The sequence below is a fragment of the Corticium candelabrum genome, chromosome 1 (genome assembly GCF_963422355.1).
Source record: "Corticium candelabrum chromosome 1, ooCorCand1.1, whole genome shotgun sequence".
Taxonomy (NCBI): domain Eukaryota; kingdom Metazoa; phylum Porifera; class Homoscleromorpha; order Homosclerophorida; family Plakinidae; genus Corticium; species Corticium candelabrum.
In genome coordinates, this window is record NC_085085.1 from 6,726,002 (window position 1) to 6,750,874 (window position 24,873).

At 39.8% G+C, this 24,873-nt stretch overlaps 2 protein-coding genes across 5 annotated transcripts; one reads left to right on the forward strand and one right to left on the reverse strand.

Moving 5' to 3' along the window:
- The first annotated feature begins 15 nt into the window (after positions 1 to 15).
- Positions 16 to 6,163, forward strand: LOC134181161 (polycomb group RING finger protein 1-like). 2 transcript variants are annotated; one of them, XR_009970099.1, is made up of 9 exons: positions 16 to 88; positions 141 to 237; positions 1,788 to 1,884; positions 2,105 to 2,160; positions 2,216 to 2,269; positions 2,323 to 2,428; positions 2,907 to 2,934; positions 3,023 to 3,194; positions 5,909 to 6,037. XR_009970099.1 is itself a non-coding variant. In XM_062648384.1 (9 exons), exons 1-9 carry the CDS (start codon positions 83 to 85, stop codon positions 6,038 to 6,040), a joined length of 675 nt encoding a protein of 224 aa, XP_062504368.1. In that variant the 5' UTR covers positions 16 to 82; the 3' UTR covers positions 6,041 to 6,163. The 2 variants fall into 2 exon arrangements, 1 of the variants encoding a protein (XP_062504368.1); XM_062648384.1 differs by having other exon boundaries at positions 3,023 to 3,121; positions 5,909 to 6,163.
- Positions 5,819 to 24,738, reverse strand: LOC134181150 (uncharacterized). 3 transcript variants are annotated; one of them, XR_009970092.1, is made up of 22 exons: positions 24,642 to 24,738; positions 24,496 to 24,585; positions 17,585 to 17,650; positions 17,416 to 17,527; positions 16,620 to 16,670; positions 16,422 to 16,556; positions 15,624 to 15,705; positions 15,475 to 15,550; positions 15,356 to 15,411; positions 14,383 to 14,461; positions 13,216 to 13,301; positions 12,946 to 13,158; positions 8,070 to 8,153; positions 7,916 to 8,002; positions 7,514 to 7,621; positions 7,296 to 7,448; positions 7,106 to 7,231; positions 6,863 to 7,046; positions 6,556 to 6,669; positions 6,189 to 6,304; positions 6,089 to 6,130; positions 5,819 to 6,006 (listed from the first exon to the last, which is right to left on the reverse strand). XR_009970092.1 is itself a non-coding variant. In XM_062648368.1 (22 exons), the coding sequence occupies exons 1-21, from the start codon at positions 24,679 to 24,681 to the stop codon at positions 6,118 to 6,120; spliced, it is 2,046 nt and encodes a 681-aa protein (XP_062504352.1). In that variant the 5' UTR covers positions 24,682 to 24,738; the 3' UTR covers positions 5,819 to 6,006; positions 6,089 to 6,117. The 3 variants fall into 3 exon arrangements, 1 of the variants encoding a protein (XP_062504352.1); XM_062648368.1 differs by having other exon boundaries at positions 6,189 to 6,279; XR_009970093.1 differs by lacking the exon at positions 5,819 to 6,006 and having other exon boundaries at positions 6,035 to 6,130.
- Positions 24,739 to 24,873: the final 135 nt, after the last annotated feature.

The window sequence follows — 24,873 nt, forward strand, 5'->3', positions numbered from 1 at the left end:
TAATATCCCGCGCACGTTAGGCCTATCGCGGGGGTGAAAGGCTTCTAGCGCGCTTGAGATGACGAACCAGCTTTGACGAGGAATGAAGGTATAGCTTTATAAATTTACGAGACTGATGGTTTTCAGCGTCTTTTGGTTAGGCTGTGAAAATTCGCGAGATCAACTCTTATCTTATGTGTCCTCTCTGTTCTGGATATCTCATTGATGCAGCTACAATCACCGAATGCTTGCACACATGTAGGTGGTATTGTGGAACCGCATTGATTGCTCTCATTTGGCTCTGTCCGTTTGCCCGAAACGCAGTGCTCGCTTTGTTTGTAGATGTACGTATACAATAAACAAATCTGTTTGTTTGTTTGTCTGTCTCTTGCTGTCTGTCAGAGATCTCTAGGAACCATGAGTCAGTGTGATTTAAGTCACGTGTTTATAAAATTTGTTTTAATTAAGCTTTTCTGTTTTGTAAAGTTTTCTCACTCTATTTTGGTTTTCACCCACTTGCGAATTAATGTTTGTACTGTAAGGTTTTATATGATGTATTCTATAAATTTTTGAGCTCAGAAGCATTCACAGATGAAACTAAACACAATCACTTTTGGGTTTAAGCTCTGGCCATGCATGGTTTATCATAGTCAAGCTATAGCCATTATTTAATATCCACATAGTCTTAGCTAAGAAGATAAATTGTGAAACAAATTAATAAAGTATCACAAAATTTAATGAAAGAGGCACATTTTAGTGGCATTTATAACCTAGAAAATAAGAATGGGTGCTCATTTTATTCTCACTTGTGTGAGCAAACAGTATGCTAATACAAAGTGCTACAAAGAACCTCCTGCAATTACTGTCAGCAAAATTGACATGTTGATATCTAAATTAAAATCATGATACGTGGACAGGAAGAGGCGTCTTTCTAATTACAACAGGTCTTTAGAAACCACAGTCACTATACTGTGTATAGCTAGTTATTGAGTCATTTTTATTTAGAACTGTCTCCAGGAGGCAGCAGTTCAGCTTTGTTATAGAGATCGTTCCAAGATAGAAAAAAGAGTGAGCGGCTGTTTGTGAGATCTACTAAACTGTTTGTTTGTACCGAGAACCGAGAGTGCATTGTACTCGAATTTTGTTATTACATTTATATTTATTTTATCTTATTTATAGCCCCGTTGACCAGATGTCTTAATCACTGTGGTGGAGACAACAATGTTATTACCCGAAGCGCGGAAGTGCTAGGGTACAGTAATGCTGGCGTAGACCATGGACTGGACGACTCGACACACTACCCATGCGCTCCTTGTCACAAGAGCGATGCGGCCAATTATCTAAGAGTTGAATGATAAACAGATGATTAGTGTTGTTATGTCAACAACGCAACACAGCTGTCTTGGCTTGTAGTGTCTAGTGATGTCCAAGTGACCTTGTATCTCATGATGCATTTGCATCCTTGTACACCTACTACGTTAGTAAGCTAGCAGCCAAGGGTATATAGCACCATAGCACTTTTCAGTTTCAATACTATACAATCTAATTTTACTTGCAAAATGACTCTTGGCATTCAGTTGAGATAGGGCACCTGTAGTACAAAAATGGTTCAATTTGTCCATAATTTATGTTACCCATCTGTCTGCATGTCTCTACTGGTATGATATGTCAACGTTCAAATTTGATTGCTACTGAGTAAGTTAGAGTAGTACATGTACTACTGCAGAATGCAGCAGCTGAGGTGTTAGCTGCATGTCTATCTAGACAGTCTTACTGCATCATTTCTGCTACTCTTCTTGTGCATTTAGTTTGTCGCAGTTGTATTGTCAGACATTTTCAGAAGAGCAAAGTTTGTCCAATTTGTTGGTTGAAAACACATGAAACACAACCACTATTCAATCTAAGGTGAGAGTCTAGTCTGTGTATGTCAGTAACTGAGTTCAAACTGGTTGAATCACAGTTTCCAGTTATAAAATGTCTTTAGCATATTGTTAACCTTTTACAATACGTTTGTGTAAGTTTTACATGTTGCAGACATAACAGTATGCTGCCGTTGATGTAGTTAATTAATTAATTATATGGCTGGCCATGGGATTGCCAGGCTACTAAAATTCACATTATGTAGACCTGATAGAGCAATGCAGGATATTGTCTACAAGCTAGTTCCCAACCTCAAGAAAAGTAAGCAAGTTAAAATCTAGAAGCCTGAATGCACATACTCATATTACATGTGCAGAGGAAGCCAGTGAAAAGAAAGCATTCTATGAGTCTCAGGGCCTTCCAATTCCAGGTCAGTCAGTGACTCAATGCGACTGTAATTATTTCATCTACTGTTTGGTCTAGATTATGAGTTGGAAAGCAGCAACTGTCACTCTGCATCTGGAACTGTGACAGAACGTCATTTCAATCGAGACGAAGAGCAAGTGACATTACAAGTTGAGCAGCACAAGTGTGTCACTAATGTTGCTAGTTTAAGTTTCATTCCAACATAGTTTCACAAGCATGCACACACACACACACACACACACACACACACACACACACACACACTTGCAACTTTACCGTACAGGAGAGTTGGAAGGGCATCAGCCCACACGGCCATGGCTGTACCAATTTTCAAACATGGACTTTTGCCAGTCTTCCATTATCGTGCTGTGTATACAAATATTTGAGATTATCAGGTTGCTAGAGAGGTGTCCAGTTCAGTAGGTGTTAGTGAGGAACAACTAAGACTATTCGGCAAGTTTTCATATGACCATGCCTACTTAGCAGGCACTAGGCTGGATCACTCTACATTTGCTTCTGATGCCTCTGCCATATTGCCAGAATAGTTCATGACACGGAAGCAGAAGGCTCTCCCTTCCCTGTTCAATCAGTTTGCATAAACCCGTATTTTGTTAATTGTCTTTGTTGCCGTTGTACTGTAGCTCATCTCTGAAATGCAGCTATGTGAAGGTATGACTCCAAATTGAATAAATTATTTATGAGATTACTGTATTCCAAATAGGTGAATTGCTTTTTCTATTTCATGTTGTCAATATAGCCACTGGATCGAAGATACCTTCGTTGCTCAGCTCAAACTACTATCGCTCATCTACGACAGCTTGTGACTAAAAAACTCCAGCTACCTCCACTCTACGATGTAAGCTAGGCCGGCTGCGCGTGCATGCGGACTTCGACTTTCAGGCAAACAGGAAAATTGACTGGGCTGTCAGGTACACAGTCTAGTAGAGACAGACACATGAACAGTAGACCGACAGACAGACAGAACAGACAGTCAGGTTTATTTAGTTGTCATCAATCTAAAATACAATATACTTCCTGCAAAATAAATATCCAAATCAGAACTCAAACTAGGATTAGTCATGAGCAGAACCCTGATTGTTTCTAAATTTGATCATTTGTTCTATAAGCAGAGCCCAAATAGCTTCAATAAATACAAAGTCGACTGCACCTTTTGATGGATCACAAGAAACCTTCTGTACCACTACGTTCTGAACTCCTCTTATTGTCTTTCTTGCTTTCATTTGCCATTTAGTCATAAAAATCAGCTTTAGGTCCACCATCCAAACTGCCTAACCCAAGAAGGATAATAAGTATAAGAATAACCCTTTTGGTAACATCTTTCAAATATAATAATGTTTGATTTTACTGCCTCTCATTTTCATGCTGCAAAGGAACTGACTTATATTTAGTAATGAAACCACCTCTGTGATGGAGGGGTTAGAGTAACATCATATTCTAAGACCATAACTGAAGAGAACCAACATACTAGCAGCGTGTGTCAATGCATGTACCCTTACATGTAATGCATGGTTATATCACCTGGTGGTGAGAATCTCGTACCTTTGGCTTCACCTTATTCAGTTCTACAAGATCAGTTGATGCTATGGGCAAACATTTGGAAATGAATCCAATCCATTGCAAGATACCAACGCTAGGAATTTTCTGAAGACAGAGAAATGGATGCTATATTTCTGTTCATATCTATAGAGTAGTTACCTGGTTGCTACTAAATACAAACTATTGATCTTTTATTTCTGAATAATTGGAAAACACAGTCTTTGTCTGGCTTTACACAACATTGAAACACTAAGATTCTTGTTTACAAGGCAGGAAAGGTGAAACGAAAGATGAAAGGTTTGTTTACTGATCTCTTTAGTCCTATAAATATGTATGATCTCTATATATGACAATCTTATTCCTTGGTGATAACAACCACTGATGTTGGGAATGGGTTCATTACCAACATGGCTGTTTCTGACTTTCATCTGGTGATGAATGAGAACATCACAAACCTTCTGCTATATCTACACATGGTAGTGTGTGCCCATGCATGACTCCTAATTTTTATTTCACCCTCTTGGTCAAGAGTTGCTGTGTAATTAGGAGTGCAGAAGCTGACTAAAAAACACCCATTCTTAACATGAAGCTAAACAAGGACACTTTTTGTTGTGCTTCAATGGGTGCACGTCTAGAGTGGACCTTGTATGAAGTCATGCTGTTCCCTTATTCCTGCAAAGATCTGATCCTCTGAACATTTTTCTATACTCATAGTCTTCTATCTCTGCATCACCTGATCACTTTGTCTTCTAAATGGAATTCCCTGTGGAAACTTGTTTCAAGAATGTGTCTGTATGCTCCCAAAATGAGCAACCCCATTTCCTGGATTGATGTCAAGTTAACAAAATATTTGAATTGATTGGTTGAATTAAGTCAGAACAGTTTAATCAATCATAGTCTGTCCAAGTGTTCTAAACCAATCATTCTAGTCAATGTTGCTCTTGTTTAGAAAGTTGGAAATAATAGCAGGTCTGCATGGACACATTCCCGAATAAATGATTTGACTTAATATGACGGACTATGAAGAGAACAAACTGAGGATTGGTGCAAAACTACGTTGCAAATGATCTAAATACACCAGCACAGTGGTATCAAGATGAAGATCTTGAAATGTTGTAAAAACTAACTGTAAGGCGAATAAGAAAAAACTAGCTTACACATGGGTCGCCCTGATAAACAAATGAACACCTACTTCCGATTATGATTTCACTACTTCTTTACCTTTGATACCAATCAAGGCAATTTAGTAGACTGACAGATGATGGTCGGAGGCAGACACCAATCATCAGTGCATTTCTTTGACATCAACCAGCTCAAACAGTGAAGCTGGTAGAGGTACTCTGATTGAGCAGAAGTAATCTTGGTGAAGCAAATAAACTAAACATCATGGTAGAAGCAAGCATGCACAATGCATTACCCTGTGCGGTAGTATTCACCATCACCCCATCACAGTGAGTATGTGCCATGTCTGCCTCCAATCGACCTCGACCAGCAAAAGGCTCGTCACGGAGCAGGAGCTGGTGGAGCTACAACATCAGTCAGTGGAGGGAAATGAATTCTAGAAAGCCTCTACAGGCTCCACTGGTTCAGCTAGTGGAATTCAATGAAATGTCCTCCAGTTCATAGCCTGGTCAATTTAGTTGACAGACACACAGCACAGGTAGGTGAGCAGACAGACTATCAAGGACATTGGCAGTTGGCTAAAAAACAGACAGATGATAGCACAAACAGTTGCACCATCACTATATTTACATCAATGTGTTGAGCCAATTCATTGCCCATTACAGTCAGACCTCGATCATTATTTCAACACCTGCTAATCCAATACCCTCACTTTCTGACCAAGGTACACATGAAACCAGTTTACATGGGTCACTGTTACCAATAATCCGACAATGGCGGTAGTCCAACAGAAAGCAGTGAGACAAACATGACTGGAAAAGGGGATCTGACTGTACTAGGTGGCCTTTGACAGTGCTGGAGCTCCATGTGCAACGTACTTTTTTCTTTATTAATTACGTCACTGACTCTAAATCATGCATCTAGAATATGTTTAAAATTAATACGACATTCTGTCACTTCTTAGCTGGAAGTCCTGTGCAATGATGAGGTGATGCACCACGACCAGATGTTGGGCTCTGTGTGGTTGACTCATTGGAAGCAAGTGTCTCCCATGCCAATATACTACAGAATTAAGAAGCAATGCCTTTACAGCTGAGAACTGAGATCGGTACTAGATACTAGTAATTAAACAATTTCCACTTACATCTAGGTGTGTAGTAATATCTATTAGGTTTATAACTGTGCCCTGAAAAAATAAAAATTATTACTGTGAGAGCTAGTGCTGGTCTAATTGCTTCACAGACGTTTTCAAAGACTTGGAGGCCGTTGTCAGAGTAGTCAAAGATACAAAAGGCTGTCTGCTATGTGGTAGTCCGGAATCTGAACGACTGATGGCTGCACAAAGATCTATAAGCCATTTCTGCAGGCACATCATACATATGTATGCATGCATGTACACATTCACACATACACACACACACACACACACACACACACACACACACACACACACACACACACACACACACACACACTTGACTTGCCTACAGCTGCCAGTGTCTGGCCACGCCGCCCCATATATAGGGGAGCTGAAAGATGAGCGCGTGCACACACACACACACACACACACACACACACACACACACACACACACACAAACACACTGTTGACCTGATGACGATGTTGCCGAGAGGAGATTTTGAGAACGACCTTCCAAGACATTGCAAACTAATGATCCTCGGATTATACCAGAAAGCTGAAGAAGACCAAGATAAGCAAAGGTTTCTTGTATAGCAAAGGTAAGGGAAAGAATAATATACGGTATTCATGTGCATGATGCTTGTCACGTGCACAATTCCAATGTGAGAGCATTAACACACGCATGCACACACACACACACACGCGCGCGCGCGCGCACACACTGAGCTCAACTCAGGAATCTAACATAATAAGCAGTGAGAAGTTAGATGTAGGATACGTGCTAATCTAGAGATAGGAACTGCATCAAGCCCTTTTGGCATGTCAGCTTGAGACTGAAGATAAAGTCTCCTACGAAGTTGATCAGAAGTCAATGGAAGAAGAGTTTCCAAAGCCTCAGTGAACTCAATCTCGTTTAAGAGACCAGAACGATGACCAGGATGCTGTAACAGCCGTGCTTCACACTGTACAAATGATCCCCAACTATCAGATTGTCTAAACTAAACAGTGACAATTTTCTTACTTCTACAATTCTTGGTTCTCTATGTTTGAGAAGGAGATAGATAATGTAATTTGCAATGAGATGGTTTGAAACACGATTCTCTGAGAAGGCCACAAATGACATTGTCATCTGCTCAACATCATCCTCCTGCACATCATAAATATCATACTTGATAATTCAACCCATTCATCCACAAACTGTATTGACAAACTGATAAGAAAGGATAAATTGCTGTAGCAAATGGCTTGAAGTCTTGTGCTGATTCCCATTCTACCAGCCTGATAAAATCACATAGCAGGAGCACGTAGCGGAATGAAGCAGCATCCAGGCGACCATTTAATATATCACCAAATAAGTGAATAGACTGCAACATGCAATAAATTCAAAGTTAATACAAGTTGATAGCTTAGTAAACCAAAGCGAACATACAAGACTTGATGGCAAATGTTTGATGACTCCGCATATCAAATCATGATATACCAATTGAGCAACATCAGGAATCAAGTAACGATTTACAAGAAATTCATGTAATGAATCCTGCAGTAAGACAACCATTAGTTCAATGTCACTGAAACTTACAGGATCTATTTACACAGTGTCATACGTAAGTGGCTCATTGTTCAATGATATGCAAAAAGTCTACTCAGCAAAACACTATAATGCAGGCAACATCAATCTGCAGCTGACATTACTCAACTGACCCTGTTGTGTGTCTGTCTGTCTGTCGTCTGTCTGGCTGTCAGCCTGTCTGTCTGCCTGTTTGCCTGTCTACCTATCTGTCTGTCTTTGTGCTTCCCTGGATCACCGACTGTGTATTCAATATCAACTTACCAGTATTGACATAGCATCCTCTGTATTTGATTCATCATCCCACAACATTGTTGCATAAAACTGATTTACCATTGAGAGAACACGTTCCTGATGACATATGTATAGAAACTGATTTAATTAACAGAAGATTAACAAAATTACATCAAAACCTCACTCGTTGTAGATCACGTGGAACTGCCCTCTCCAGCTTGCTGACTTGTTTCCAATAGTTCCACACACATGAGAAAGATGGTTCTGCCTAAACATACAGTATAGATTTTATATCCTAGTAGCTGGTATGAGTGTAGTGATACAATGTTAATTAATCAACTTAAGCTATTCATGAAGCTTGCACTGAAAAAGGAACTGTGCAATATTTCACATGTCTCTTTATGCATGAAGCAATACAAATTTCCTGTCCTTAGCTGCCTATTACTGCCTGTCTGCTGTCTGCTTGCCCAGATCGTTTGGGCATATATGCTTTAACATGATTGTTGGTCTGTCCTTGTGATCAAATTTGTCTATCTTCAAAAAGTTCTATGAGCAAAATCACAACAACAAATTTCTTTTCTATTTTTTGCTTTAAAATTTTGTGTGGGTATCTGCTGTCTGTCTGTCTATCTGTCTGTCTATCTGTCATGTCAATACGTACATTTCAACTACAGTGTACAAGCTAGTACAATAAAAATTTCCATCAGCAACTAAGTCTGGTCCTGTTACTAATAAGCAAACCTAAAGCCCCTACATAATCACTCACTACGGACTTACAAGATTACAAAAAAATACTTTACAACAAATTTACAAATCAACATTTCTAAATTTAGCTTCTGATAAAATCATAGCTAGTTTCCTGGTGATCAAACTTGTATTACAACATTGTAACTTTACAAAAAAACCTTCTCCATTAAGCCTTAAACTACGCAAAGATGGTCCGTCCATTAGACCTTCAGGTAGTCCATGGCTCTTTCACTCCAGCGGCCGAAATGTTCAAACACTAGAGGCACTACAGTTGAAGAGTATCCACCAGGTAGTCTTTCTTCTTTGTATTTTTGTTCACTTAATTAATTTTTTCTCTCCTCTGAGCTGCACTCCCAGCAGTTGTAGCTGCACAAGGTAAGGTAGCTGAAACCCAGGAATGGCTATAGTGCCACATCCAACTCCATACTTGATCTTGCAATTGTCTGAGAATCAAGAATGAGGATATCTGGTTGCTTGTTGAACTCGTGTATCTATCTCTAGACTCACCTTTGTGAGATATATGAGGTGAAGTCAAGCATTCAGACCACACGGTGAGCCATCATTAATTGAATCATGGGTCCACACTGGACCACCTCCAGTCTTTACATTTCAAAAAAATGGAATCCATCTGCCCTTGACCCACCCAGTACCCAGCTAGGATAACATACAGGTACTTAGGCCAATCTCATTAGAAAGCAGCCAAAGTAACCTTAGAAGGTGATGGTCCAAACCTTCTTCAAAAATGTTATGTCACTGGGCCATGCTCCTTTACATTGCAAACAACAAGCATGGACCACAGTTTTAAGAAGACCTATCAATTCAGACTATTTATTGCACGTTGCAGCTGGCATTTTTCAGTCTGTGTTCAAGTTTCTTCGTGTTAGATGCCATGTCTTCATCAAGTGATTGCTGCAACTGATATTCAATGCATCCCTTCGGAATCCTAATTACACTAAAGTGTTGACATGGATTTTCAAAATAAGAAGCATTTATAGGTACGGTCTTCAGTAAATGACCCCAACTGAATAATAACGCAAAACAAGAGATACCTTCCATGATGCCATTCCAAAACCACCACAAAGTTTGCATGCTCCCATTGTTTAGGTGTCACCTCTGGATTTCCAATCATGCAGTGCTGTAAAGCATTTTTAGTAACTTGGCCACAGAGAATAGCAGCAACTTGCAAGCTAGCTGGACAAACTCCTTCAGCCCAATGTTTGAGAGAGTATATATGGCAGTGTCTTATAAAAGTGTAGCAAAAATTCAAATCAGGCACCTGCTGGTAAAAAATTGTTGTCAAACTTGGCATCTTTTAGACAAACATTAGAGACATACTATTCCTGATTTCCAATAAGAACACTATTCAATGGATGTAACAAATAACATGCATCTGCAACTGTTGATGGAAATGAACAATATACATCTAACACATCAGATCTCAAATCTAATGTAATCCTTCCCAAATTGTCCATTTAAGAACGTAAATGCAAATACACGTACCATACCTAATGATAAACCAAGAAAAGACATCATCAAGACATGTCAGGACAACAACATAATGAAATTAAATGTAGACTGTAAATTCATTAAATGCCTTGAAATGGACTCCGTCCAGAGTACATTTCAATCACATGGTAATACCTAGAAATGATGACAACAGCTGTCCTCAAGATCTGGGCTCTGCATGTGGACAGAATTGAAGACATCTTTGGCACCCTTCAATCCCTGTTCTCCTCAAGCAACAACTAGACGTACGTCGTACATTATAAAAATACTATCTATGCATCCTTCTGTAGCTACTCTATTTTGAATAGATGAGAAACAATCTGAAAATTGATCGTTTTCGCCTGAGAACAGATGGTCTTAGCAGTGATCAGCCTCAGAACTTCTCCAACTGCAATGGGTCTGACATCCTCCTGCCTACCTGTCTGGCTGTTTGGCCAAGTCCATTAGTTCTATGACTTTGTTGTTTGCAAGGACTGGTTTGCTTTCACAAATTCCTAGCATATATGTACAAGTAGCTATAGAGTCTATATGAGAATAAAGTATCTGTCTCTCTGTCTGCCTCCCTGTCCGTCTGTCTGTCGATGGTAGTATATTTCAAACATATGACTGTCCGTCTGTCTGTCGATGGTAGCATATTTCAAACATGACTGTCTGCATGTCTGTCTGTCTGTCAATACATATATTTTCCATTTAAATCAAACATTTACATCATATAAGCAACCTAGCACTAACACAACAGAGCTCTCTGTCTGTCTGTCATAATCACATATTTCTTAGATCAAACTAATACACGTTTCTGCAATAAAATTAAAAAGGCTACAACTAAAATGGAAATGTCTATAAATCACTAATGCAAGAAAGTTAATGTGGGAAGACCTGAGTGTTGAAAGTCATGAGCTTCTCAGGTCCACCGCATAGTCCGGACAGTTTCTTTAAAATCACTTGTGCATTGCACCTTTGTAGCTGGATGGAAAAGCATTTTCTCCAATAGTCCAAAAATTCTGGAGCATTCGGTCTTAAAGTTTCGTCTGATCACTGGTTGGATAGATTTTTCAAGAACTTTCTTCCTTGCTCTCCCCATGTACTGAAGTGCTCGAGAACTAATGGGATAACGTTGGATGTTGAGCCTCCAGGCAGCTTGGGCCAGTCATATTTAGCCTTCTTTCTGGCATCCCTTAGAGAAGCCACAGCTCCAATCTTTTCAGCAGCACTAGGATAAATTTCCAGCTCCATGAGATGTCAAAGTCAAAGATGCCAAAGAGATGTCAAAGTCAATGTTAGATCCTAGGTTGACATCAAACATAACAATGTCAGACTTGCATTCGGAATCAACATATGTTCCAAAGTTCACGGCAGTGGTGAATGCTAAGGCTCCTTAGGTAATCAGACCAAACACCTGCAATAGACTCATGTGACCAGACAGACCCTCATCCTGTCTTGCAGGTGAGGAGATGGCATCCACTTTCATCTAATGTTGCACCACAGTTCTGTCTGTCTGTCTGTCTGTCTGTCTGTCTGTCTGTCTGTCTGTATGTATGTATGTATGTATGTATGTATGTCTGTCTGTCTGTCAATGGTAGTATATTTTCATAAATGAAGTTAGATACAATAGCAAGCAAAGGCCAAGTACAGTTCACATTGTCCTACTGCTAACAAAGTGCAAATTAAGTAAAGTAAAGGGACATAGATGTCCCTGTTCAACAAAAACTAGCTTATATGTCAGAGATGTTGCCTGGGAATGCCTGTACAAGCTGGATGTCTTCTGCAGGAACACTCTTGCATTGTTTTTCTGAAGCTGGATGGCCATTCTCTTTCTCCAGTAGTCTTTAAATTCTGCCCTGTCCGGTTTTCCACATTCATCCCTGGATCTCATTGACAGTTGATCAAGGTAGGCTTCAGCCTGCTTTCCCCATTGACCGAAGTGCTCCATAACCAATGGAACTACTTGAACTGACATACCTCCAGGGTATGTTTCTTTGGCATAACGAGACTTCTTCCGTTCCTCGCATCTACAAGCTGCAGCTCCATCAGTGGTGGCAGAAGTTGAAAATATGTCAGAACTCCAGGAGTGAGCCATTGCAACATCAAGCTCTACATTAGAGCCAGCCCCTGTGTCAAAAACTGAAATGTCAGGACGACTGTCAGAGGTGGAGTATCTGTCCTTTGGTTCTTTGCGATGGTGGATTTTGAGATGACTTAGACAGTCAGACCACACAGACATGATGCAATTATGTGTCCAAACTGGTCCTCCCCTGTCTTGCAAGTGATCTGATGATAACAACTAGTGTCGGTTATGGATCTACCACAGTTACAAATCTGAATGTCGTCACTGTATGGTAAAGGAAGACCAAGCCTCATGAGAGCCGCCAAGCAAAATTTGCATGAACTGAGTGTGGACTCTATTGTTGCTGGTATTGCAGATAACCAAGAACCCGTGCCTTTACCTTGCACAGATCAAAATTTTGCCTCATCTCTAAGGGTGGTAGCATTTTCCAGCCATTTAGCTGCTTCTGCCTTGCTTCTTTACGTTGTTAGCTTATGCTGAAGCTTTCTTGGTGACGACAACATGTCTAACAAAGATTGAGATTCTAGCAGGATTGAGTGGAGAATGTGAGAAATAGAACTTGCTGGTTGTGATGCTGATATGATTGTCTGTCTGTCTGTCTGTCTGTCTGTCTGTCTGTCTGTCCACTACATCTTTCCATAAGCTCATTTCATCTTATTACCTACTAATAATGACAAAGCAATAATGTCACAGTTCTATACATATCATGGCATACTCTTCATAAAGCAAGCAAATCACATACCATAACAGGATGCATCTTTGCCAACTCATTCCTACTTGACAAATCATCAGAGCAAGATTGTGAGAGGGTCCGAGTACTAGAGATTCTCTTTTGCCGTGGTTGCTTCTGTTTGGTCACACGATCTTGTGTTTGATCAACACACTTACTTAATTGAGTCATTTCAGCTGTTATCTCACCAATCCTACTGACAAACTGCTGTCCAGCAGAAGACAGCTAAAACAAAGGATTGGCTAATAATAAATACTAACACAAAACAAATTAATCAACCACCAATTCAATTGTGTCCTTGCTAAACTGAGAGATTGTATCCAAATGCAACAATGGAAGCCGATGATCTTCTAATTGCAGGTCATACTCTGATCAATAAATGCAGATAGAATTAAAAACTTCTAATACACAAACGACTGCATTAATTGCTACAATACAAGCTAGCCATAACTAAAACTTGTAGTCATAGTACAGTTGCTGTATACTAGATTTGAACACCAATCAATACCTATCAATACTTATTGATTCTAAATCCATATTAAAATTGCTTGAAATTCACTTGACCACAGGCACTGACACTCCATGCTATTATTCTTAGCAATACCATTGGCTTAGCCTGGCAGTTGAAACATACTCTTCAAGGAGGGTAATTTGGTGTTTGACAGCAAGGTTCTTGCTTTTCATGTTGACATCTGAAAACGACTTTTAAAATAGCAAACAAGTAAGCACGTAGGCAAACACACATTTGCAATTGTCCACAAGCATATTAACATTCATGGACAACCATCTGGTCATATATGTCATGCTTATTATATTGAAAGGATATGTTTGACTCTGCAGCACGTTCCCAATAAAATTGTCCCATCTAAGCAACTTCCTTATATCAAGCAATGATCTGCATGGATGAGATTAAAGTGCACTGTAGCGTTTGTTTTTTATTTATAACCTGACGTTGCACTCATTAAAATTAATGGGTAACAAATGACACAAAACATTTGGTTCCTGAGAATTTCAAGAATCCCACCAAACACTGCATTTCAATCAAATTCCAATAGATCTAGCAGGATCTCTTGCTTGAAGAAAAAGTTGTATGGCTTCCTCAAAGGCATACATGAGGCAAATGTTTCTTTACACTGCCTGAATACTGTTTCACCACATAACGTCTCAAGGTGTGAAATGTGTATCAGTATAGTGAATGTTGTTCTCTTGAACAGGTGTCAAACCTACAGCATGTACACGTACACACTCTTAAACCACGGACAAAAAGTCTTTAATTAACAAATAAATGCCGCCCTTGTAAATGCTGCATTTGGAACTCTAGCTAAAAATAAAATAAATGCCATGGCATTTAATTGAAGAAATATGGTAATACTGGCTGAACAACAAGGCAATATATACATGTATAAGCTAAAACATGCACATGTACATTTAGCCATGAGTCCATCATACCCTCTATTATGACATTCTGCAGTTCCAACAGTTGATGTTTCAAAGAAACTCCCAATTGCAGAGTGTGTATGGTCTGTTCCTTAATTAACAAATAGCAGTTAAAAGTAGTTGAAAATAATATATGACCATCAATTTAATAAAAGTTTATAAACAATTTGTATATTCTGTTATGCTCATGTCAATCAAACAACAAAATTCCTAACTGCATTAATTTACCATTAGTACTTTATCTAACTGCCAAAACAGTTTTATACTAGCAGGTACTTGACTAAAGTATAGTCACTTGTGTTCACATTTTTTCTGCCCTTTCTCTCTTTCCTGCCCCTCCCCTCCTCCTTCTCCATGTTTCCCCTTTCTCCCTTTCCTCTTTCATTGTCCTCTTTCTCACTTGTCCTGTTTACTCTTGTCCACCTGTTCACCTCGATATCATATGTGTGTCCACACATGTGCCCACACTCATGCATGCATTGCATACAAATGTGTATGAGCATATGTCCAAAGTAGTTCGGTCAGATTGTGACCAATGTTCCCAACTTGATATTTAAACTAGTGCATTTTTGGATAAGTGAGTTAAATGTCAGGAGGAGTTAAGAACACTGTTATCAATATTACAAAATCTCTCAAGTATGTAAGAAGGCAGGTAAATACAGACACAAAGTAAATTAAAAGTTGCTATCATTGTTTACCTACAATCTAATTACATAAACAGGAAGAACAGACAACCCCAGATTCCATGCACCCAAAGCAAAAGTCGTGCTAATACTCCACCTGAGAATGCAGACTATACATGTACATTCATTTTATTAGTGTAAACTTATGTACTATTTTCACAACTTCTAAAGACTGGTGTATAGAGAGAACAAACTCAGCATCCACAAGCAACACCATAACTCGTACAAGAATTCAGAACAATGAACTGCATGCACAACAGCAACTACAAATACAAATAATGTAATAATGCTATGTGTCTAACCAGTTCTGAAACTTTTCCACTGTTGTTTCTTTCTAAAGCACTTGAACCTGCAAATGCTAATATAATCCCAGTAAGACAATTTAAGACTTAAGACAACAAAAAGTTTAGCAAGTACATACATTGTTCCAGCTCATCATACCCAGCCTTATATTTGCGCAGCATATCTAACTCGATAGCCAACGTGCCATATGAACTCTGCATATAAGTAAAATTTCTTTATTATCATATAAACAGAATTAATTAAACTAAACTACAATATTTAATTCACCTTCATTTGGTTCATTCTTGACTCCATGTCCATGGCCATTCTTTGCTGTGCTCGTTGATGCTGACCAACCACTTTAGAGAGCCTTGACAAAATTAAACAGCTGCAATGACTGTATTTTGATATAGATAGCATACATAGAACCACATGGTTTGGGAATAAAAGTTAGCATTAGTGCAACAACAAATAGCTTCTATAGTTGTGTGTACATGCAAACACTTCAGAGCTTATATATTTTAAGAGCAACAGCTAAAGTTCATTAGAAAGGTCACATAACTACCTTGCTATGTCAATGAATGTATCAAATTGTAATAATACATGCTTGCTCATTCTTCGCTGTGCAAGCAAACAGAAATTCTGATCCAAATGACTGTCTGCAGTAATCAGTTGTCCACGTTTGTTAGTTCAATAAATAGTCATACTACTGTAGGCGTAAAAGTGCATGCATATATCAATGAATAACGATATATAAGTCAATACTGTTTCCATAACTATAATCATAAAGTACTATATAATGAAACGTATCAATTATTTACACTCATAAAATGAAACAATATTTTTAAAATCCGTTAATTCCTAATGGCTGTTCTTAATGGAGAAGCGAAAAGCAGTTCACATACCATATGTGAACATTGCTTTCATAGAAACACTTACAGTAATGATGTCACATGATGCGTTTTGCAAAACTCATCTAAAATCATGCAGCGACAAAAGTGCACTCTACAGCAAATCAACAACAAAATTTTCAACTTAAATTCATTGTTAATTGATATGTAGCCCTTCACTATTAAATCAACAAACCGTTTATTTTCATCCATCAACTTCTTTGCCTCAATCTTCATAGTGTCAGCAGTTTTCTGATGGCTCTTCGTTTCTTTACTCAACATCTCTATTTTCTTCTGTGCATCTTGCAGTTCAACTTCTCTCATTGTCAACCTTACAATTTATTATTATTTTACATGTCAGTGCTACAGCAACTGCTAATAAAATTCTGCTGACCTGTTTTCTAACTTCTTTATTTTATCTTCCAGTAAAAGACATGCCTCATTTCTAAAAGTACATTTCACGGTAAGTGATACATTATTTTTGCACCCAACATGTATAGACATACACAGTACATGTGCATAATTTATTCATTGCACAAGCAAAACAACAATGTTTGTATCTCAGCATAATTCAAATCTCTCAGAAATCTAACATTTTCCGATTTTAGTGCTTAGCTAGCATAAGAAAACAAAACGTTGCACTGTGCACTTTGTTGAGCTTTCTTTTAAAATTACTCAGTTTCTGATGTGACAAAACAACAAGTGTGAAACACTAAAAATAACACTGAGAATTCTGTCAAGCCATGACACCTCTTTCTCTTCACTTTTGAAGTAAATCTAAAAAATAAGTACAGCTACAATTGCCTATCAAAGAAAAGATAAACAAATGTAAACTTACATGTAATTGCTAAAGATATTAGAGCAATTATATTTCCTTAACTTAACCATGTTGCATAAATACATAGCAATTATTTTATTGAGATAGAAATCCAGTTCTACATGTCTTATATACGCCTTAAAAAACTACAAGCATGCAATGCAACATTTACAATTTCTGTTGATTGACCAAGTAACATAATGTTCGAACTAAATTTCATCTACTTTTGAGTATCTACTAGGTTTGTATAGGCAGTCTCATCAGATGGAGTAATGATGCTCGTCAGTCACCACCCAAATTCCTATTCACAGTCTTCTCCATAAAAGTTGACATTGCAAACTCTCAAAACTAGATTACCTATAATACTAACTACCTTTGCTGATCCGACCTCTGAACCAGAACAAAATATGGAAGCCTTTGTACAGCAGAGTTTGATGATTCAGTGTGAGCCTGAAATGCTGTTAGTTCTGTACTATAGACAGCCTCTGTACAAATTAAGACGAGATGACAACTATGACAATACAAAGCATATAATGTCATACCAAACAGCTCATCTCTTATCATTTTGAAGACATTCTGGTACATTCCAAGTTGAGGAATCAGTTCGTCTGCAGAAATAATGTCAATGTTATTTCTTCTGTTTGGGTTATAAGTATCTCTCTATACATATGGAAATAGTATCGTTGGCTAAAATTAATATACTGAACACTTTCAAGTTGCATGATAAAAAAATTGGCAAACACACAACAGCCTAATAGCTTAATTAAACCAATTACAAGCTTAATTAATGAAAGCAAAAGCCAGGGAAGAAAGAAAAAGGAAAGTCACTGTTACAATTAATTACTAATAATAAATTTTACTATAACAACTTTATTGATATCAATAGCTTTAAAACTACTACAACACTGGCAACACACTGTTACAACAATTGTGATTAAAAGAAACTATGTCAAGTAAAAAAACAACAAGAAAAAGACTTAGTGAGTGAGCTCAAGACTGCACAATGTCCACCATGTCTAATTTAAGCGGACAATGTAGTTTTGATCTTGTCTCTCAAACACTCAGAATTAGCTTCTTTGCCCATCCCTCCAGTTGAAGAAACTACTAGTGGAGTAAAGCTTCCTCCTTCAATCTCTGTAACTCTTTCGCCGTATGCACATCGCTTTTCTTGTTCGTGGTTCCTGTATACTTGTTGGAGGTTGGTATGTCGATAACTTGACGTGTTATGATAGAAGACCCTAATGTCGAACAATGCGCATTCACCTCTTTGCCAAACTCCACGTGCAGATACGTCTAGTTGTGCTTCATCATCAGAATTTGTACGCCACTGAAGACTTTCTCCAGAAAGGAGATGAAGATGAGGCTCTACAGCAACATCTGAGTAGATTTCAGATAGCAAATCTGCTGTGATGTCCCTTACCTTGTTTTGTCTTAACGTTGAAAAACCACCTTTAGGGCAAATCATTGCATGATCAATTCCAAACGTTGACCCACAAGGGCAGTGCAATGGACTTCTTTCAATGGCCATCCATATCTCAGACATATAGCATCCCGAAAATCAGCTATATGCAAGTGGAAATCCATGTTGCTGAATAGGTAGTACAGTTAACCAACTAGATGCTTCTTTCTCCGTTGCCAGCTCTATAGATCTCCTAGTGGACAGAGAAGCTGTCTCTTGCAGATTTTCCAGAATGTTTTTGTTGTTCTGCTTGTTTCCTATTTTTAAGACTCTGTTTGTCTGATAGAGTCATTGGTAATTGAATGAGATTGCTCTTGGGCTACTTTCAAGGCTGCAAGAGCAGATATTTGAGTTGATGCATGAAATTGCCAATCAGCTATTTGTGTAGGATCACCAATGTTCAGACCACCATGTCAACATGGCAGTGACAATAGTTTCCTTATATCATTACTGAATGCTACTTGACTAGTCAAGGCCGGAAGAAAGTGTTGAGGAATAGCTGTCTCAAGTGGAGCTAAAAGATGGGAAATGCCTTGAACTGTGTGAAGCAAATAGCTCCATTTACCACTTAGGCCATGCGTAAATGCTGAGGAAGCAACATCAGGTTGTGTTGTAGCAATTTCGGATAGATTTATGACTTGCTTTACCTACTTAGCAACATGTCTCTAACATACTAGTGGTATAACCACTTTCTCCCACAATCAACCAGGATTTGTTTGGGTTTGCAAAGTACCCAAACTGTCGTCCATTCTCAATAAGATTATCCCACCATTTACGCACGCTTGTAATAAAGCCAGCTCCTGTAGCATCATCTGCATACCAGACTTGCTTGCATATGTCATCAATTTTAGAAATCAAGGGCAAAGTACCGATGGCATACATGGCCAATGGCTAAAGGATCTCCCTGTGTGGTGCCTTCTATTGAAACAACAACTTCGCCTCCAAGAACATACATCATGACTCCTGTTCGGTATGTGTTATCTCAGTCATATAGCATCCAGAAAATCAGCTTTAGGCAAGTGGAAATCATGTTGCTGAATAGGTACTACAGTCAACAAACTAGATGCTTCTTTTTCCATTGCCAGCTCTATAGATCTTAATGGACAGTAAATAATAATAATAACAGTGGCTTAGTGGTTAGCGACAATGTCTACCACTCCATGGTTTGGGGGTTCAAACCCCGGCGACGACAGCAATTATGAAACTTGTCTGTCTTTCTTTCTCATGTTTCAGTCATTGGGGAGTTTCTGTGGTCTGGCAAATGGTCCGTTGATGATGACGTTCAGCGTTTTCCTGATGGTCATTGATATTCACTAGACATGCTGTTCTGAGTTCCCGGTCACCGTAATGCCTGCAATCTATATTGAATTGGCTAGTCATTGATCACCGTGTGGACTACACAAAAACATGTACCCTGCTGGGCTCACCTGCTGGGTTGGTGGGCACCTAGATGGGGGTAAAGACCCCACTTGCCCATTATGGAGGGGCATAACAACACATAATAATAATAATAATAATAATAATAATAATAATACGCCGTGGCTTAGTGGTTAGCGACAATGGCTACCACTCCATGGTTTGGGGGTTCAAACCCCAGTGACGACAGTAAATTGTGAAACTTGTCTGTCTTTCTTTCTCATGTTTCTCTAGCTTTATCCATGAGACTATGACTCGTTTCAGTTGTTGGGGAGTTTCTGTGGTCTGGCGAACGGTCCGTTGACGATGACGTCCAGTGCTTTCCTGGTGGTTGTTGATATCCACTAGGCGTGCTGTATCGAGTACACGGTCACCGTAATGCCTGCAATCTATATCGAATTGGCTAGTCATTGATCGCCGTATGGACTACACGGAAACATGTACCCCACTGGGCTCACCTGCCGGGTTGGTGGGCGCCCAGATGGGGGTAAAGACCCCACCTGCCCATTATGGAGGGGCATAACGACACATAATAGTCACCGTCGTGGCTTAGTGGTTAGCGACAATGACTACCACTCCATGGTTTGGGGGTTCAAACCCCAGTGACGATAGTAAATTATGAAACTTGTCTGTCTTTCTCTCTCATGTTTCTCTAGCTTTATCCATGAGACTATGACTTGTTTCAGTCGTTGGGGAGTTTCTGTGGTCTGGCGAACGGTCCGTTGACGATGACGTTCAGTGCTTTCCTGGTGGTCGTTGATATCCACTAGGCGTGCTGTCCACGAGTTTGCGGTCACTGTAATGCCTGCAATCTATATCGAATTGGCTAGTCATTGATCGCCGTATGGACTGCACGGAAACATGTACCCTGCTGGGCTCACCTGCCGGGTTGGTGGGCGCCCAGATGGGGGTAAAGACCCCACTTGCCCATTATGAAGGGGCATAACGACACATAATAATAGTGGATGAGAGTAACGGTATTCAGCACAGCATGATGCGGGAGAGATTCCGTCGTGAGTACTTCCGCAGAGTGAAGGTGGTTCTCCGAACTGAGTTGTATGGTCAGAACAAGATTCTAGCCATCAATGGGTTTGCACTACCGGTCCTCACTTACGGTTTTCGCGTCATTCATTGGGGTGCACGGACCTGCAGCAGCTCGATCAACGGACCAGAAAGCTCCTCTCTATGCATGGTGTCCACCATCCTGCTGCAGACGTTGACCAACTGTACGCTCCTTGCAGTGATGGGGGTAGGGGGTTACAACAGATTGAGTCGACATATCAATCTTGTATTGTGAGGCTGAACTGTTACCTTGCTGACAGTTCTGATCCTTTCATGCAGATGATACGGGAGTGTGACTCTGGAAAATCTTTACACTCGATCAAGCACATGGCTTGTCGCTTTACTGCACAGCTGCAGAGGAGTCTTGCTTCGGACGACAAGTCGCAGAACTTACACAGGAATGCATCCATCTCGATTGAAGGTGGCTTCGAGCAAGCGCCTGAAACAGATGCGAAACATTACCGTATGTGTTGCAGTTCTCTTCGTGTGCAGTCCTGGAGCGGGAAGCCTATGCACGGGCAGTATCGCCGTCTCACTGAGCAACCACCTGTGGACATGAAAGAGACCTACGGATGGATACAGGCAGCGAATCTTCCTGCTGCAACTGAGGGACTGGTTGATGCTGCTCAAGACTAAGCTCTTTGGACTCGGTACTATGAGCACAAGATTCTACATCGTGATGTCAGTCCTACTTGCCGCATGTGCAGTGTAGGCCTGGAAACAGTCGACCACATTGTGGCAGGCTGTAGTGCTTTGGCACCGATGGACTACACCGATCGACACAATCAGGTGGCCTCCATCATTCACTGGGATGTTTGTCGCCATTTTGGGGTTCCAGTGGAGAGCAGATGGTACCGGCATCATCCTGCTAGGCTTGTAGAGACGGATGACATTACTATGATGTGGGATACCACCTTCCCCACTGCCAGGAAGATCAAAGCCAATCGTCCAGACATCTGTCTCAGAAATAGGAAGACAAACACTTGTCTTCTTATTGATATCAGCTGTCCTGCTGATGGCAACATTGGCAAGAAACATGCTGAGAAGTTGGCAAAGTACAGCGACTTGCGAGTGAAGATAAGCCGCATGTGGCATTGTCGAACACCGGTGGTTCAGGTGGTCTTGGGAGCTTTGGGCGCAGTGCACGCAGGTATTGCACGGTGACTGGACATTATTCCAGGTCATCACAACCTGCAGCACTTACACAAAACAGTGCTTCTGGGATCAACTCGGATCCTTCGTAAAGTCATGTCTTCTTTCTAGACAGCCGTGATGGTCTAAGTACTTCTGAAGCAGGGTTTGCTTCCGGTACTTGTAATAGACTTTACAAACCAGACTGATCTGGTTGAGCACGACATAATATATTTTCTCTCACACTAGAACATATTTAGCGCAGTTCCCTCGTGGGCAACAAACAAAACAACATTAACCTAAACACACTAAGAACTACAGCAACAAAACAGTTACTTTAAATATTCTTTTAATTAAGGAAGTATAATGCCAAGCAAAAACGTTTGTGTTAGTACTGATCTTATCCATGTGCATTTCTCTCTAGGTAACAGCCAGCCCAGACATTCTATTAAACTGTTACAGAGTCTACGGCTCTCTTCATAAAGAGAATCTGTTGTCTTCGTATTATCACTGCGCATTTCTCAAACCATTCTGGCATTCTCTCTCTAATTGATTCACTTTGTGCCATGCCCAATACTCGTCTGATGCCTTTCCAATATGTGGCATACGTAACTATTAATCAGTTTTATGACTGACACTTTACTAATGTCCCATAGATGACTTCCATATGCGAGTACGAGGAATAACTAAACATCAATATCTTAGACCACACTTTGTCTGATGTGCAATATCCACCCAATCTAGATATAATATAATTAACAGCTCCATAATACTTCTGAATTCTTTTCTTTATAGTCAGATCTCGACCCGATGCGTGTAACTCAACACCCAAATGACGTATTGACAAATGACATTTTAACTCACTGTCTCCAATAAAGGTATTGTTCTTCCTAGCAAATACAATTGCAGAGCTTTTTCTTGAGGCTTAATTGGTGGTCCTGGATGAATGAAGAGCAACTATCCAGCATGCTCTGTAATCCCGAAACAGTTGGCGATAACAAAGATTTCGTCCGCATATACCAGACATCCTACAAAAAGACGGTGAAGATAAGCTTCTTCTCCAGACTTTTCCAATGAAACTATGAGATCGTCTAGGTACACATCAAATAGTATTGGTGACAAAACACTGCCTTGTCTCAACCCATTCCTGCTTCCAATTGGTTCCGAAACTCCATCTTATTCTAAGACTTTGATTTGCATACCATGAAAATAGCAGTCTCACAAAATAGGTTGGGCAATCTCGATCCAACAATTTCTGACACAACTATAATATGCCACTGTCGTACGCTTTGAACAGACTCAATGCAGCAGAATACATCGCCTGATTTCTGGCCATTAAAGAGACAGTAATTCACTGAACCGTTACAAACAAACGAACAGTCCGAACAACTATGCCATCTTTTAAAACAAAATTGCTGGACTCTGGATCCCAGAACACCTTGGCACCTATCTAAAAGAATATATTCCAGCACCTTGAACACCACTGACAAAATGGCAATACGTGTACCATGATAGTTATCTTCACTTTGTCATGTCCCCATGTTTGTCTTTGACAATGGGTACAATGTGTGATTCAAGAAATTGGTGCGGTAAGAACGAGTGTGAAGAAACAGTGCCACACTCAGATGAATACATAGATATGATCCACCATGTCTAAGATGCTCTGGTTGTACACCATCAGGACCATTACTTTTCTGCAATTTAAGAGACTCAATGGCGTTCTCTACCTCTCTAGGATGAACTTCAACACACCACCATAGATATCTCTCTGTCCTCATCCTGGATTGTGAAGCCTCTTCAATTTCAAACATCTATTTTTCACGTTCCACGTTTTCCAAAGATTCACTGTTAATGCCACTATATGGCGTCTCCAAAGATCCAGTATTGATTCATCAGTAGTGCACTCTTACTCTAAGTGTGGTATTTGAACAATAATGTTCGGTCAAACAGTAGACTGACTAGACATGCAAGAAATCAAACAAACAGATAGACAGACAGAAGTATCAGAGACAGGATAGCAAATACCGCTCATACATCCTACTTTTACTGTTTCTTGTAATTTAGGGACCCTTATGGTCATTGCTAGATTTGTAAATAGCCCTAGATTCGGTAGTTATAGCTTGCATTGTAGACAATCCTAATGCAGTTCATCTTTCTTACACACACACACACACAACACACACACACACACACACACACACACACACACACACACACACACACACACACACACACACTGATACATACAATGTAACATACGTGTACATATATACAAAGTAGTGATAAAGACAAACAGACAGCTGCAGATAGACAGACAGTCTGCTCAACATGTACGTCTAGTTATGACAGGCATATACAACATACACTTAGGCATAACGAAATAACCTAGAAGATGAAAACAAATGTTCGCCCTCTCTTCTGTTGCAACCTTGCCACTTTGACTTTTATCCAATAATGCAACTTCATACTGAACAGCTGTAGATTGAAGAACCAACGGTGACGTGCATCAAGTAAGCTCTCATCTATCATACCAAGAGAACGTCCAAACGATTGCTTCCCTTTCGTTGCCATAATGAGCGACTCGCCAAGCGCGCTCCGTCAGTGTATAGACTGTTGCATCGCGACCTGAGAGCTTAGCGTACGCTAGGTTCGACAGCTGGTTTTGCGTACTATGTATTGGTGGTATATGATACGCCTTGACTAATGGGAAATGTAACCGATTGTTTGAATCCTTCGCAGGCCTCTGATGAAGACAGTACGCCT